The sequence below is a fragment of the Tympanuchus pallidicinctus genome, unplaced genomic scaffold, assembly GCF_026119805.1.
Source record: "Tympanuchus pallidicinctus isolate F22 unplaced genomic scaffold, pur_lepc_1.0 scaffold31, whole genome shotgun sequence".
Taxonomy (NCBI): Eukaryota; Metazoa; Chordata; class Aves; order Galliformes; family Phasianidae; genus Tympanuchus; species Tympanuchus pallidicinctus.
The window spans coordinates 15,613,462-15,629,435 of NW_026294749.1; the positions used below are offsets into that span (position 1 = coordinate 15,613,462).

Genomic DNA, 15,974 nt, shown 5'->3' on the forward strand with positions numbered 1-15,974 from the left:
ACTACAAACAATTCCACTTCTCACGGCCCATCTGCAACATTTGCTAGATTTAGGATAAGAGAATAAAAGGAGGTTTGGGAATTTGATGGGGACCTCATGCAAAACTTTTTTGTGTAACTGCATTCCATTTCTATTTTTACATTAATTTCTAGACTTTCAAAAGAAATAAGATGCTTAATATGCACCATGCAAATATAATTATATTAAGATAAGATATTGTTGTTGTTGTAGAAGAAGTTATAATGCAATGGGACTACAATAGGAAATTAGAATTTACAGGCTTTGGTACCATTTGCAGCTCTGCACGTGGAAGAGAAACTAATTCTCAGGATCAGGTAGGGTAAAAAAACCACCTTCCTACCTACAAGTGATTTTATGTGAGTGAAGCTGGGTGAGGAAGCTATCAGCATGCATGCCTACACAACCAATCATCCACCCAGCTCCACCTCTAAATAACTGGTTGCCAGAGGACTACTTAGCATAGGTCTTCTGGATGCCTAGTTTCCATCATTATGAAGGATTCTCTTTTCTTTTGATGGAAGGATACTTTTTAGGTAAAATTTGATTTGGGTGGTATTATGGGAAGTAATATCAGGATAACAGACAGCATCTAGTTATATTCCACAGTCTTTGACTCAGATCTGCAGAGTGTTTGTTTCTGGGGTATTTTTTTACCACTATGTATTAACTAGAGCATGGCCTCTTTAGCTAAAAATTGGTTGGGAAATTTTGAGAACACTAATGTTTGTAAGTATCTTCCATTTTAGAGGACAGCACCGTTCCTTCTGAACCAAAAGAATTTCAAAGTGATCTCATGTCATTCTTCTGTTTAATGAATGAGAAAAATAACAGAATGTTACACAGTTACCATTGTATTTTCCTTGAAAATTTCAGTTCCTTGCCAGAATTGGCAGAAGTATAGAAATTAACAGATCAAACATCCATAGAAGCGAACAAACACAGATGTCCTTTGAAAAGAAAACGAAACAAAAACAGCAACAACAAAAACCCCAGTGAAAATATTTAAATGAATACAGTGGGATCCTGTGGTACCTTCTGGTGGTCAAATAGCAGACCTCTTTGTCAGCTGAGTTTATGTTCTCAATGCAATGGCTGAACTACTGTTGTCTTGAATTTCCAAATAACCAAGATCAAGCAATAACTGTTATCTCCTGTCTATGGCTGGACAGCCCACTTCTCCTTTAATATGAAACTGCAAAGTGATTTGTGATTTCTCTGCAACAGATCTAATTTCAAGATGTTGTCAAGAGGGCCTCCTGGAAAACTGTCTGTAAAAATTGCTTGATTTAGACTGTGGGAGCTTATTTTGTAAGAGAGGGAAGTTATTTGAATGACTCCTGGAATTAAAAAAAAAACAAAAAAAAAAAAACCAACAAAAACTCAACAGCTCTATGTCAATAGAACAAAATTAACAAGCTAGCTATTCTCTCACTGAAACATTCTTTGGAAGAATTCCAGCTCTGAATTAAGAAGAGCCAAAAAGGCAAGCAGGATACTAAACACTGTAATAGAACGAAAATAGAAGAAATGCTTTTACAAGCAATATTTTGCTGGTATGGATATCCCTAGCACCCTGTCTTTTGAATTTGAAATGGATTTCTTTGTATCTCATATCAAAGAATAAGGAGAGGATAATAGGATATTGGAAAAAGACAACTAAAGGATAATAATACAATACAACTCCATAAAAAGAGTGCAGTAAACTGGAACTAGGAATGATTTCACATCAGTCTCATAGTAGAAGAGCTAATGAGAATTCACTGAAGTTACCAAGAAGCAAAAAAGGCCTCTCACTCTTGAGCCTTCCCTTGCTCAACACTAGCAGTAAGCTAGGAATTGACCTTCTAATGGTCTCCTGAAAAGGAAGAAAGGTGTTCCTGGAAGGTGTAGAAGGATGGAGGAAATCTGTCCACCAGAAAAAGAACTATTCAAAAACACCCTGGGATTCCTAGGCTCTCTGTGGCATAGGCTAGCCTCTATTGTAGAAAAATGGGGCCCAGTGGGAGATAAGGGAAACACTGCTAGCTCTTCAACCCATTTGGCTGATTGATTTGAGGGCCTGGGAAAGTGTATTATGAATAACAAGGCGAGACAGCTCACTGCCTCTACTGTGGCATGGAATCTGTTAATGGCATTAAACCATCTAAATATATCAGAACAAAATCAAGGAAGAAACTATTTACTGCATAACTGAATCAAAGAGCCTGTAGAAGCTTGCTGTGCTTACAGATAAAACCATCCAAACTGGCCCAATACTTCAAGTCAGGGTCTTGCCTATTGCAAGCAAAGGGGACTCGTCTTAAGACATTAGATCCTCATAGCCCTAACTATTTTGAAGAAGAGTTTTAACAAGTTTGGACTAGGAGCTCCTATAGAACTGGGCCCTCTGAAAATCCACCCTATAGTCATGCAAAAATTTGAGAAAGTACAAGAAAGACCAGTGGGAAGGGTATCACTGGAAGATCAACTTCCTCCTCAAACCACTTTCCATTTTACATCTTGCTCCAATAGAGGAGCTGAACTAATGGATCTAGGCCAATGCTTCTGATAGAAGCCAAGAAAAAATTCCCCACACTTCAGCTGCTCTAACTATGGGATATGGAAGCCAAAAGTATAACAATAAGTGGACCAGTATCTAGCAAAAGAAAGCAATGACAGCATTTTCTAATGGGATACAAGAACTACAAAACAATAGCAGATAACAAAGAAGGAAAATTAGCTCAGTCCTTTCAGAAACCACCAACTCAAAAAAAACCAAAACAAACAAACAAAAAAAAAACCCAACAAAAACAACAAACAAACAAACAAAAAACAAGCCACTTTGTAACCAGAGAGATGCTGCTAATTCTTAAATGAGAGTGAGAAATGGATCCAGGCTTCACACCTTCATCATTGCTTGCATCTGTGCTCCCCACTTCAGCAATGCCTTTTCACCTAGTGCTCAACCAATGGTTTCAGCTTGTGACCTGGCAATTCTACTGCAGCTACAAATTCCAAAACTCATAGCTAACATTACGCACCTAGCCCTCAAACAAAGGTTATATGCTACAGTTCAGCATAATGAGGAAAATCGTTCTTTAATTCAATGATTAATGTCTGCATGCAGTGTAATGCGGCCAGATAAAAGTGATGTACTCTTAAATATGAGCCTATAAATCATCCATGGAAGATTCACAAAATTGCATTGGGGAACTGGGCATGAAGGAAGCAATTTATGATTATTCCTTTGAAAGCTCAGACCTTGTAAAATTTTCATCAGGAATGAGGGACCTCATATTGCAGCAGGTACCACCCCATCAGTATGGCATCATGTCATCTCTAATGAACTCCCCAGTGGCCTCGGAGGCCATAGCATAACAGACCACCCCGTTAGTGGCAGACTTAGGGGAACCTTTCCTCGTAATAGCCACATTGTCATATTATAAACAGATTTAATTATCGTTTGTATTGTGTTGCTATCTTAGTAATACACAACGTTACATACTTCACGTTACACCACTGTTCAGTTTTGTATCCATATTGAAATGGAAATAGCCATGATTTATTTCATTCTGCTTGTATTGTTGCATACTGAAAAAAATCTAAAGAAATTAAGACTGTATTTTTATAATACCTGCGCAAGTGATGACCGATACCTATGAATTAGGTATTTCATCTTACAAATACTGAACTCAAATCACAGATTTCTTCTAATAAGGATTACTGTTTAAATTATAGCTGTTACTATAAATAGTTAAGCAATGAAAAGACTAACCATTTCTGTAGCAGTTACCATGGCTTGTTCTTTTTATTTATTTATGGCACAATGTCTGTAAGTAAGAGGTTAGGAGAAGACCTTAGTAAATATCCACTGAAATTGTCAAAATTCCCTCATTTAAATAAAATCAAATAGCACAGACAAAAAGATCCTCTGTGCCAGAATGCAAGTGCAAGTACCCTGACATGGGTAATAGTTGGTTCTACTATGTCATGCTAGCCACAATAATGATTTCATACATCCAGATGTTATGTCTCTTAAATGACTGGTGTTGAGTATTAGAACACTTGATACTTTTACAGGAATTGCTGTTCTAAGAGCTGATAGCCTTTACCAGGCTGTCTTGTTCACATATTCTTTTTTTCAGATCAATCACCTCTGCTTTGAACAATGTTGCAGAAGTACAACTCATCCTAAATGTTAGTTCAATCTGATATGACCCAAATTTCTCTTTATACCCCATCTGCTTTGCAGAGTGAGAGTTCTATCTTACTGTGCAGATCTCTCCTCTTATAATTAATTCCTCTTCAAAAGAACCCCAGGCTTCAGTAAATACTGAATAGAATAATTCAATCTATTCTTGAGGAGCAGCCCCCTGAATGACTTGAGAAATCATCTTATTTACATTAGTGCATTGACCATATGTTTTAATTATGCACAAAGATGCAAGCAATATATGAAGAATGGCTGTTTATATTGCAGTTTATTTTTATTGTACTACTTTGAGCAAGTTTCAACTATTAACTATCAGTGCGGCTATCAAAGCTACATAGCTTCAAACTTTTTCTTCAGTACTGTACCACTCAACCACAACAGCCCAGTGCACCTGCTGAAAATGCTTTCATTTTGAAATAGAAAGTTGGAAGACATTACTTGGTTTGGTAGAGCATCAAGCATACAGTATATTTTAACATACATATCAAAATAAAAAATTGTTTTGAATTGAAAAAAGTTGGTATGCATTCAGAACATTTCAAATGGCATATTTCAAGGATTTCAATACGTTTTCCAACATCTACTCAAGCTGAGGTGTTAATCACAACTGGCACTTTCCACTGAGCACTGTTTCAAGGAAGTGTAAAATATTTCATGCCAAACTGTCTGGCAAAAGCAAAATATTTTGTAGGGACCTTTTTTCCTTTTATATCTTATTCTTTGTGTGCAGATTTCTGGATTTTTATGAATTTTTATAATTTGATATTTATAAATGAAATCTAAAACCTTGAAAAATCAAAGTTTATAATAAACTGAATTACTGATTATTGTGCTGAAAGTGGACTGCTTGAAAAATAGAATAAAGACCTATTAAATTACACTCAAATAATAATCAATAATCACTGTTTCTATAGGGGAATCACAAGGGTATTAAATAGAATTGTAGGTTCCCAGCAATGCTCTATTTGTGAATTAAGCATACCAGGATCATGTTATTATAGTTTTAAAGTCAAATGCATATTTTTAAAACTGTCTTATCCTCGTTGTTAATTGTCCTTAAAAACTGTTTTGCAGTTCATATGAATGTTTTGTGGTTTTTTTGAAAGCACTCTCCATTTTCAAAAGCCTGAAATTGTCATCATTCTTGCCGGGGAAAAAAAAAAAATTGTGTATGTTTATGCACAATCTCACACATACATATATTTGCACCTATTTACTGCTTGAACAGTAAGCCTTCTGACATCAAAGCAGTTCATTGCACAAGTTCTAGGTAATGAATGAGTTATTACTCTATGCATCTGTTTTTAGCAAATTTAAAATTGATTAAATAATAGAGTGTGAGTTAAGCACTGTATTTCTATTTGTAATTGGTTGAAAGGCCGCAGACAGAGGGTGGTGGTCAATGGCTCTGTGTCCAGGTGGAGGCCGGTAACAAGTGGTGTCCCCCAACGGTCTGTCTTGGGACCAGTGCTCTTTAACATTTTTATTAATGACATCGATGAGGGAATTGAGTGCACCCTCAGCAAGTTTGCTGACGACGCCAAGCTGAGTGGTGCGGTTGATACGGTGGAAGGAAGGGATGCCATTCAGAGGGACCTCAACAGGCTTGAGGGCTGGGCTCAGGTGAACCTAATGAGGTTCAACACGGCAAAGTGCAAGGTTTTGCATTTGGGCCGGAAGAACCCCAGGCACCCGTACAGGCTGGGAGGAGTGGTCCTTGAGAGCAGCTCGGCAGAGAAGGACCTGGGGGTCCTGATGGACGAGAGACTGAACATGAGCCAGCAGTGCGCTCTGGCAGCTCGAAAGGCAAATGGGATCCTGGGCTCCATCAGGAGAGGGGTGGTCAGCAGGGACAGGGAGGCGATTGTCCCTCTCTACTCGGCTCTTGTGAGGCCCCATCTGGAGTCCTGTGTCCAGGTGTGGAGCCCTCAGTACAAGAAAGACATTGAGATCTTGGAAAGGGTCCAGAGGAGGGCGACTAAGATGATCAGGGGGCTGGAGCACCTCCCCTATGAGGACAGGCTGAGGGAGTTGGGCTTGTTCAGCCTGGAGAAGAGAAGGCTGTGGGGTGACCTCATTGCAGCCTATCAATACCTGAAGGGAACCTACACCCAGGAGGGGAGTAAACTCTTCAAAAGGGCTGACAACAGCAGGACTAGGGGAAATGGATCCAAGTTGAAGGAGGGAAGATTTAGGTTGGATGTTAGGGGGAAGTTCTTCACAAGGAGAGTGGTTAGGCCCTGGAACGGGCTGCCCAGGGAGGTTGTGGATGCCCCGTCCTTGGACGTGTTCAAGGCCAGGTTGGACGGGGTCCTGGGCAACCTGATCTGAATGTGTACGTTTGGTGGCCCTGTTAGGCAGGGGGGTTGGAACTACATGATCCTTGAGGTCCCTTCTAACCCGGGTGATTCTGTGATTCTGTGATTCTGTGATTCTGTGTGTGACAGAGCTGTGACCATAGTAGCACACGGCACATGATTTGTTGGAATGTACTTCCTTTGTTGTCTTAAAAATATCTTGAACATCTAAACGTTCATTATACTGTAATTTATAAAAATGTTGTGGGGCTTCCATAGAAGAATAAAATAAATGTATACACTAAGGACACACAGAAAGGACAAGGGAATAAGTCAGTTGAAACCATGCTTAATATTTTCTATATAGAATTTTAGCTAGGCGTGCTGCTGCTTAGAGATGGGAGAATCATTGCAGTAAAAAAAAAAAAAAAAGATAACCAACCAATATAAATATGCTCAATGATGATTTAGAGGAGAATAGTGAAGTGCAAAAAGGTCATTCATTTCTTTGTTACTGTTCAGTACTGCTCTTGATCCAGTTGACTGCAATGAGGAGAGTGAGGAAATTCCACTGTGATAAACCCTTGGCAAATATAAACTAAAATCTTCTTTCTTATCCCAAAAATCTCACAAATTAAGAATATAGGAGATGTGCATAAATAAAAGGAAGAGGATTTTAAATGAATATGTATTTTACATTGCTACTAATGAACAATACGCACGCATCATTAAGATTTGTGAGCATATTGTTCAGCTCAGGGAGAACACTGCAAAATAGATAAACCATTGTTAAATACTATCTCATTGAATTGTGGTTGGTCTGAGTCAAATTCCAGTTTGTGACTCAGGAAACTTGGTCTATATGTCCTTGTCAAAGGAATGAAGAGTCTAAACCATTTAAACCTATTTAAAAACATTTATCCTCACCCTGTTGTTACAGGCTGTTATACAAAGCCCCTCCCCAGCCTTTGGGAACTGAACACTGCTGTTAAGGTTTCAGAGCTTTCTCTTCTTCAGGCTGAAGAGCACCCAGGGTGCCCTTTTGTAGGGAATGTACTGTAGCCTTCTGATCATCTCTGTGGCACTTCTCTGGGCCTGCTCCAACTTGCACTGGGGCCTCTAGAACTGGATGCAGTATTCCAGGTTGTCTCATGAGAGCAGAGTACAGGGGCAGAATCATCTCCCTCAATCTGCTGGTCACACTTCTCTTGATGCAGCCCATGATACGGTTGGCCTTCTGGGTTGTAAGTGTATGTTGATGGCTCACGTTGACTCTTGTCAATCAACACTCCCAAATCCTTCTCCTATGGGCTGCTATCAAGCCATTCTCTGCCCAGCCTTTATCTGTGCTTGGGATTGTCCTGACCCAGGTGCAGGACCTTGTGCTTCTGGCCTTCATGAGGTTGGCATGGGCCCACTTCTCAAGCCTGTCCAGGTCCCTCTGGATAGCATCCCTTCCCTCTAGCATTTCAGCAGCACCACTCTGCTTGGTGTTGTCTGCAACCTTGTTGAGGGTGCACTCGATCCCACTGTCCATGTCCAAATGGATAGGATAAAGGAGAATGAATCTCTGCCATGAATCCCTATGAAGAAAATACAGCTGTACCATTAATACTGAAGACTATATCACCTTGCTTTAGTAATGCAGCATTAGTAAGTTCCTTACTAACCAGCAGGCAGCCTTCGTCACTTTATCCCATTTCTGGCAATAGGATGTTCAATAGAAAGTCATTGGCATTCTTTACTTAACTTTCAGTCACTCCATGAAACATGACACTACCAGTACAGCTGAAGGAAATGCACCTTGTGATGTTCTTTTTGTTTTGACAGCTAAGCATCAGAAATGCTTAGCTTAGAACCTTAATTCATGATGAGCAATTGCATTCCACCTTTATTACCTCCTTTGTCTTTTTTTGTTGTTGTTGTTGTTGTGCAGGGGCTGCAGATTAATCACCAATTGTACACTTGTGTGTTTGGATACAATTCTGTTGTTATGCATAAAATAACAAAAATTAATTATCAGGCAAGGACGTGATATAATGTTTGTGCAGCTCCTAGCTTAGCCATGTGTAAATTTTGATGCTCATTTAATTGTTTTTCTCTCTTCCTATCTTATTCTGCCAGGTGTGTGCCCAATCACTGTGAACACGATGGCAAATGCACCCAGACGTGGGACAGCTTCAAGTGTACTTGTGATGGAACTGGGTACAGCGGGACGACTTGTCACAACTGTAAGCCATCCTGCCATTTCAAAACTGTAACTGAGTACAGAAGGCACTGATTAGTTGAGATAAAAAACTCAGCTTTCCTCTCTGCTTGCTAAACATCCTGTAACCTGATTTGTTTTATTTTTTTCCTAATGAAAAGTTCAATTCAACAAATGTTCCACCTTGTGTCCCTAGGGCTGCATTTATATAGCACTATTCTGTACCATACATGGGACAAAAGCAGCACAGCTGTCTTAGCTGAGTATCCTGAAGAAAATAACATCCTCAATTTCATATGGATTCAGTGGTTATTACCTCAACTATTGCAAGGAACTGCTGACCACTGCGAGAGACAGTTTCTGGTTGTTAATCACAAGTCACATTTAAGTACTTGTTTTCAGCTGTTCTAGAACCATGCTATCCACTCTGTTGTGATGTTTTGCAAGTAAGAATATTTATTATGAGCTCTACTTGTGTTATAGGATATGAAAGCACAGAAAGAAAAGAAAAACCTGCAGTTGCTCTTGATACAGGTTCCAAAGCATATGCAGATTTACTTATATGTGTCTTCTGTTCCTTCATTATATACTAAAAACAGAATTATTCATCTGCCAAGTAAAGTGTTATAAAATGTCTAGAAGATGCAGGAAATATATCCAGTCCTTACTTTTTCTCTTTTCTTTCCTTAGCAAGTTCCCTCTTAATATTCAAGACACCATAAAGATGCCTCTGAACAGTTGAAACTTTGAATTTCTACTTTATCATGTAGATAAAGATATAAATGAATATAATCTTCTTTAGCTACAACAGTGTAACATGTTAGAAAGATAGAACAAGATTATTTCATTCTTAACAGAAAAAAAAAAAAAAGAGAATAATGGTGATAATTTACAGGTGTCTGATTTTCAACAAAAATCTATTCTGTTTTGAAATATTGTATTAGCATGGGAGATAATGTATTTTATATATTAACTATGAATGCGTATCTATTAAGTGTCACAGTCCTTCATGATCTGCCAAATGAACTAGTGAAATTGAAAGAGTTAAATGGCATATTCCATCTGTGTTTTAAGTAGAACAGAACTTCAAATAATAAGGGGATTAGTTGAAGTTTGCTAAAGGTTGTAGTTAGCTTATCCTGAGATTTGGGGCCTCATGTCTGCTACAGTGATGCTAACTCAATATGTCCTTTCCTACTTGCACAGTGTGTATCTGTACCTGAATCTGTATGGTGTTACCTTTCATTTTCTTGTGAGATTTCTGATGTTTGTGATAATACAAGTCAAACAGTATAGAAGAGATGCTGAAGGAGAAAGGAAGTTGGAATGACAACTGTTGTAGAGTATAAAAATAACTGAAAGTAATTTTGAACAGGATTACGAGTTGGGTGAAAAAGCTGCAAAATCTAGCAGATGTCATGACTCCATGGAGTAGGAAATTGTTCAAGTAGACATAGCACTACCAGTGTCAGTTCAGTACTATTTTACTTAAAATCATTTGATTAATAGCGTAATCTTATATTTATACTCAGCAGAAAATTATTTATTTTCTCAGTGACTCCAGAGTTTGTGCTGTGTATATAACAGGGTATCAAAGATGTTCAAGATTATATTAGCGGATATCTTAATTCTGTACCTTATGATTTTCTAGACCTTGAGTTTTGCTGAACTTAAAGGAACAGTGTAATTCTGTGGTATTGAAGGCTTTTGTCAGTGAATTGCTTTTGCTTTGGTCAGGGAATTTAACATTATCCAGAGTTTTTGAAACTGAAACAAGGCAAGCCTTGACTGAATTTCAGATTAGTTTTTTAGGTTTCTTTGAAGTTGAAAATCAAAAATAAACTCCGTGAAGTGAAACAGAAAAATGTTTGCTTGAAAACCTTGTGAATCAAAATGGCTTTTTTTGATGCATATGTATCCATAATCTACATAGGCTGATCCAAAAGTAGCACCTCTTATTTATTTCCTTAGAAAATGCAAAAGATACAGAGTGTAATAATACTATCTGGTAGAGGAAATTCTCAGCTACAGAACACTTTTTTGAAGTAGACATCACCATTAGCTGTGCATTTTTTCAGTGATGAAGAAGAGCCGTCGTGTTACAAAATCTCTTCATTTTTCAAAGACATGCTAAGATCTCTAGCTCTGTGTCCACCCTCTCATTATTTGTCAGAGGCTTAAGCTACCATTTGCAGTAATTTCTAATCCATAAGAATTTGGTGTTTTTACAGTTACTTCTGGGTCCCCAAAGTTCAAGTTGTATCTCTCATTGCATAGTAAACACCATGGAAATCTGCCAGATTGCTTTGGCTAACACACAGTGCCCTAAGGAGCACTGTGGCCTGGCAAATATCAGGCTATAGCATCATCTTTATCATTAGTCAAGACTCAAAGATAAATTAATACATTTATTTAAAAATCATGACTTACAGAAATGAAACTGTTACATAATTATTTTTAAAATTAATTAAGGTTATAATTAAGAGTAGGCATAATCTGTTTAAGCTTTATTGTATCAATTACATTTTAATATCTGCCTAACCTTTACAGCCTACTCAAGTGTGCTCTAACCATGAAGAGTTCTTAGACAAACATTTCTCTGGTATATATTGGAAAATGTTTCCTGGAGCCATTAAGAGCTGCAGCTCATTTTCCTGGTTATTTCTCCCCATTTTCATGATGTTCTTCAGATAAGACTGCGCTGCTGCATCTTGTGCAAGCAATACATCTGGGTTTAGGCTGTAAGAGTCTTCCTGTTATTTACAACTTCCTTAAAACAAAACAACATAAATTTTACAATTTCTATGCAGGTTTAGGTGGTAATTATTCAAGCATCTTAAATTTTTAATATATACATTAATGCATACTTTCTCTTGCATCTACATGTGAAAGAAACACAATGAAAGACTTACTGATAGTTTACATTGACTGTTACAAATCTACATACCACCCCCTGTGCTAACTTTCTCAGGTTCTAGGCAAACATTTAATAATAACAACTATATTGGTGGTCTTCTAATTATTTCCAAGAGTAAAAAGTCCAATTTGCTGTAAGGTTAATCTTAATTATATTTTTATGTACTCATGAAGGACAAGCTGTGTGTGATTAAAATTCAGCCTTCTGTCTTGCTCCAATTTATAGGAGGGAGAGGAGGTTCTTGTAATATAAGTATACCTGACTGTGAAATTAAGACACAATGGATCAAATGTTAGCCCAACCAGTTTATTACAAGTTCTTGTCGTTTTGGGAGATGGGGAAGGGAAGACGGGAGATAGAAAAGATAGGAAATGAAAGCTTTGTAGGAACCAAGAGGAGGATTGTCACCACTGTGGGTCAACTGGTTTGCAGTTCAGTTGTTGAACTTCAGTAGTTGGTTGCTGTGCATTGTTGCTTGGTTGATGACGACGATGACTGTGACTAAGTTTCCAATGGCAGTGCAAACTTAAGTCCAAAGTGTCTGAGTCAACTCTCTTTGGAGGGACAGCTGAAATCCAAAGTTGTTCAGTCAGCTTTCTTTGAAGTGGCAGTTTCTGGCTTTGGGATCTCAGCAGAAATTCCTTTGTTCCCATCTTCTGAGCCTTGCCAGCAGAGGGAGTAGGGAGGTGCCAATCTGCATCCTGTTTTTCATAGGACACAATGACATCATTCCCCGATTTTCCCATACCAAGCTGGAGTTATTTGATCATAGGCCAGATCTTCCACCAGAAGCATTCTTGAGCACTCTCTTCTGGAGGCAAACAGTTTCAAAGAAGAATGCTTTCACATGTAAAATTGTCCACACAGTGATGGTGACTGCCACATGGCAACACCCAACTCTCATCTCCTAGATAAGTCAGAGTCTTATCAGAAGAAATGCCTCGGAAAGCAAACTTTGAGCCAAAAACAAAGAAAGGTGCAGGCACCTTCAAATAAACATTGTATTTATTTTTATCAGTGTTCCACCTCCTTTCCTTCTAGAATATTGGAAAGGATGTGGTTTTCTTATAAATCTTTAATTATTCAACAGGAGAGAATGAATTCCATTTTACATTCAGTTATTTGCTAGCTCTATAAAAGCAACAGGAGAAATACAACTTCAGAATCATATATAGATTATACAGAATAGTCAAGGTTGGAAAGGGCTACTAGTCCAACTGTCAATCTATCAACATTTTACCAACCTAAACCTTGTCTCTCAGTTTCACATTTATCCTTTTCTTGAAAACCTTGAGACTGTCTTGAGACAGTGTACATCACCTCCCTGGGCAGCCTTTTCCAATAACTCACCAATCTTTCAGAGAATGAAATTTTTCAAATATCCAACTTGAATCTCCTCTAGCATAACTTGAGGCCATTCCCTCTTGTCCTATTGCTAGTTACCTTGTTTGGCCCCTACCTCACCACAATCTCTTTCAGGTTTTGTAGAGAGTATTAAGGTCACTTCTGAGCCTACTCTTCTCCAGAATAAACAATCCCAGTTCCCTTTGCTGCTCTTCATAAGATCTCTTACTAATACTTCACTTTGTCCTTCTTTGTACATACTCCAGGGCCTTAATAACTTTCTTGTAGTAAGGATACCAAAAGTGAACACAGTACTCGAGGTGCGGCCTCACATGGACTGAGTTCAGAGGGACAATCACCCTATAATCCTGCTGATTACACTATTTCTGATACAAGCCAGGATGCCATTGGCCTTCTTGGCCACCTTGGCTCATGTTCAGCCAGCTGTCAACTAACATTCCTTTTTCTCTACACAGTCATCCAACCACTCTGCCCTAAACAGCAATGCATGAGGTTGTTGTGACATGAGCACAGAACCCAGCATTTACTCTTGTTAAAGCACGTACAATTGAGCTCAGCCCAGCAATTCAGCCCATCCTGAGCCCTCTGTAGGGTCCTCCTACCCTCAGCTAGATAAACACTTCCTCCCAACATGGTATCCTTTCAGCTTACTGAGAGTTCACTCAATCTCTTCACCCAGATCGTCAGTGAAGATCTTAAAAAGGGCTGGTCCCAGTACTGATCCCTGAGGTGTACCACTAGCAACTGGTTGCCAGCTGGATTTAACTCTGTTCACTGCTATTCACTGGGCCTAGACATCCTGGACTACATCCACAGCCTTAAATAGTCTTGTCTGCAGAAGACACATTTAGGAATTGCATGAGAATATACAGCTGAACATCTGAAACATTTTATTTTCTACATTCAGGGTCTAAATGAGAAAAGATAGTATTACAGTATTTGTCTTGTCACCGCTGTCGTTTCATACCAAAAGAATAATTATCAAAATATGCTTTCAACTTTGTTTAAAATTTTACAAATTTACAAATATCTGGTCATAAGAAACAGGTTGGGTATGGCTTTCCACTTCACTAGTGGAAAAGACTGGGGGAGTTCTGAAAACAACATAGTTACTTTTTTGTAACTCAAACAGATTTATTAACAAAATCTAGAAAAGGCAGTGGCTTACAGATCCGCAGACGTATTAATGCATTATGAGATCAATACAATTCCTAATAATTCACTGGCTGTGGAAACATTTTTATCTTGCAGTTTAATAGAAAGAAGGGGGGAATCTGTAGAAACAATTGAAAACAAGCTTTCAAAAATGCAACTGCTGCAAATGATAATAATACTGCAGATTGTTTTACTTGTTTACCTTGGTCTGAGTGAAATAGATGAGACCGTCCACTAATAGTAGTGTTACTTAGGTTCTCATGTGTTAGGTTGTATAATGATGAACACATAGGTGCTCTAATTAGCGGAAGAGAATGTAGAGGCAGAACGTACAGAGTGCCTCCAGGAAGCAGTAGAATAGCCCACTAATCCAAATGTTAAACATCATTTTTGACAAAACTAAGAAAAAGTGTAAAGCTGCTAACACCTTCCAAGATGAAAGCAATTTGCATTTTTCCCTAGTAAGTTTTTCAAAAATGTCTAATATATCAGAATTGACTCTGCTTAAAAAAACTTAAAGACACTGGAGTATTTTCCTCAGTTTATTACACTTTAATATTTAACTGTCATCTGAATGTTATATTATAATTTGATAGTTTATAACATCTATCAGCGGTATGCTAGAGGTTTCTCATCTGTGCTCAGAAAGAGACTTTGGTTTGATGTCAATAAGAATTTTGTGTTAATAGAAACTAGTTATGTATTTCAAGGATAATATGCTGCCTTCAGCATTAAAACCAGAATTGAGTTCCCAGGGCCTGCACTGTGAAATCTAACTGTACGTTCACATAGCTCTGCCTTAAGAAAGAAGAATCAAACAAAAACATATCCAAGAGGCCAAAACTGAAATTATCTATTTTTCATGGACCTAGTAGATTAAAATGGTGTTCCTATCCTGATCCTTAAAAACTCCCATAACAACTGGAAGAATAAATCTTTTTTTTTTTTTCTTGTTTCTTTTCCTTTTTAATTTTTTTTTTTTTTTAAAACTATCTCCCTGAAAAAGATACTGAAGGGAAGATTGAACTGTACATCAAAAATAGTTAAGTTTCTCAGGAAAGTCATTAGGTACATTCTGACAAACTGGAAAAAGAAAGCTGCGTTATCTAAGATATTCATCTAAGATATTCTGAGTCTCTTTGCTAGCGTGTTGAAGAGAGAGTGACTGAAGAAAGGAGCTAATGCCTCTTACTTTCTTCATGTTTGTTTTTACTCAGTCTCTCAAACAGTCTTCCACTGATTAATTTTCTTTCACATCCTTTGCTCGCAAGTAACATGCTTCAGGTATGCATTATCATGCATGTGTTCTTTACTAGAACTTTCATTTAGTCTTCTCCTATGAGATTAAGGAATCAAACGCAGTTTCTAATTTATTTTTTTTCTCAAATGCAGTGGTAACAAAAAAAAAAAACACTTTCAGTCTGGATTTTAATAAGCCTACGAGTGACTCTCTGGTAAACATCTTTGATGTCTGGTATTTAAAGAAGTAGTTATGTACAGAGGAAGCTATGTATCCTGAAAGTTACCTGATATCCTTGCTGAGTCCATCTGCTACGTACCCCATCTGCTCATAGGCCTGGGTGGTCAAATTGTGGCTGGTGATGGGATCCACCAGTCTGCCCTGAGCTCTCCTGGGTTAGGTTTGTGCCCAGCCCTCCTGTTGTGCTTGGGCTTCCTGGGCCTTACTCATTTCCTCACATGAATGGATTTCCCTTGGACTACCAACACTGTCCCTAAAATACTGGGGACCGTGCTCTTCAGTGGCCTGGCCCCTTAAAACAACAACCCTGCTTGTGCTGCTTTCTAAAAATCCATAATACT

The 15,974-nt window shown here is 38.2% G+C and overlaps 1 protein-coding gene across 1 annotated transcript in view; it reads left to right on the top strand.

Moving 5' to 3' along the window:
• The window catches only part of CNTNAP2 (contactin associated protein 2), a 634,054-nt gene that overhangs the window by 407,698 nt on the left and 210,382 nt on the right, over positions 1–15,974 (top strand). The window contains exon 11 of the mRNA XM_052697656.1: positions 8,635–8,741. Within this exon, the coding sequence (XP_052553616.1) occupies positions 8,635–8,741 (107 nt within the window). The remainder of the gene's footprint in view (positions 1–8,634; positions 8,742–15,974) is intronic.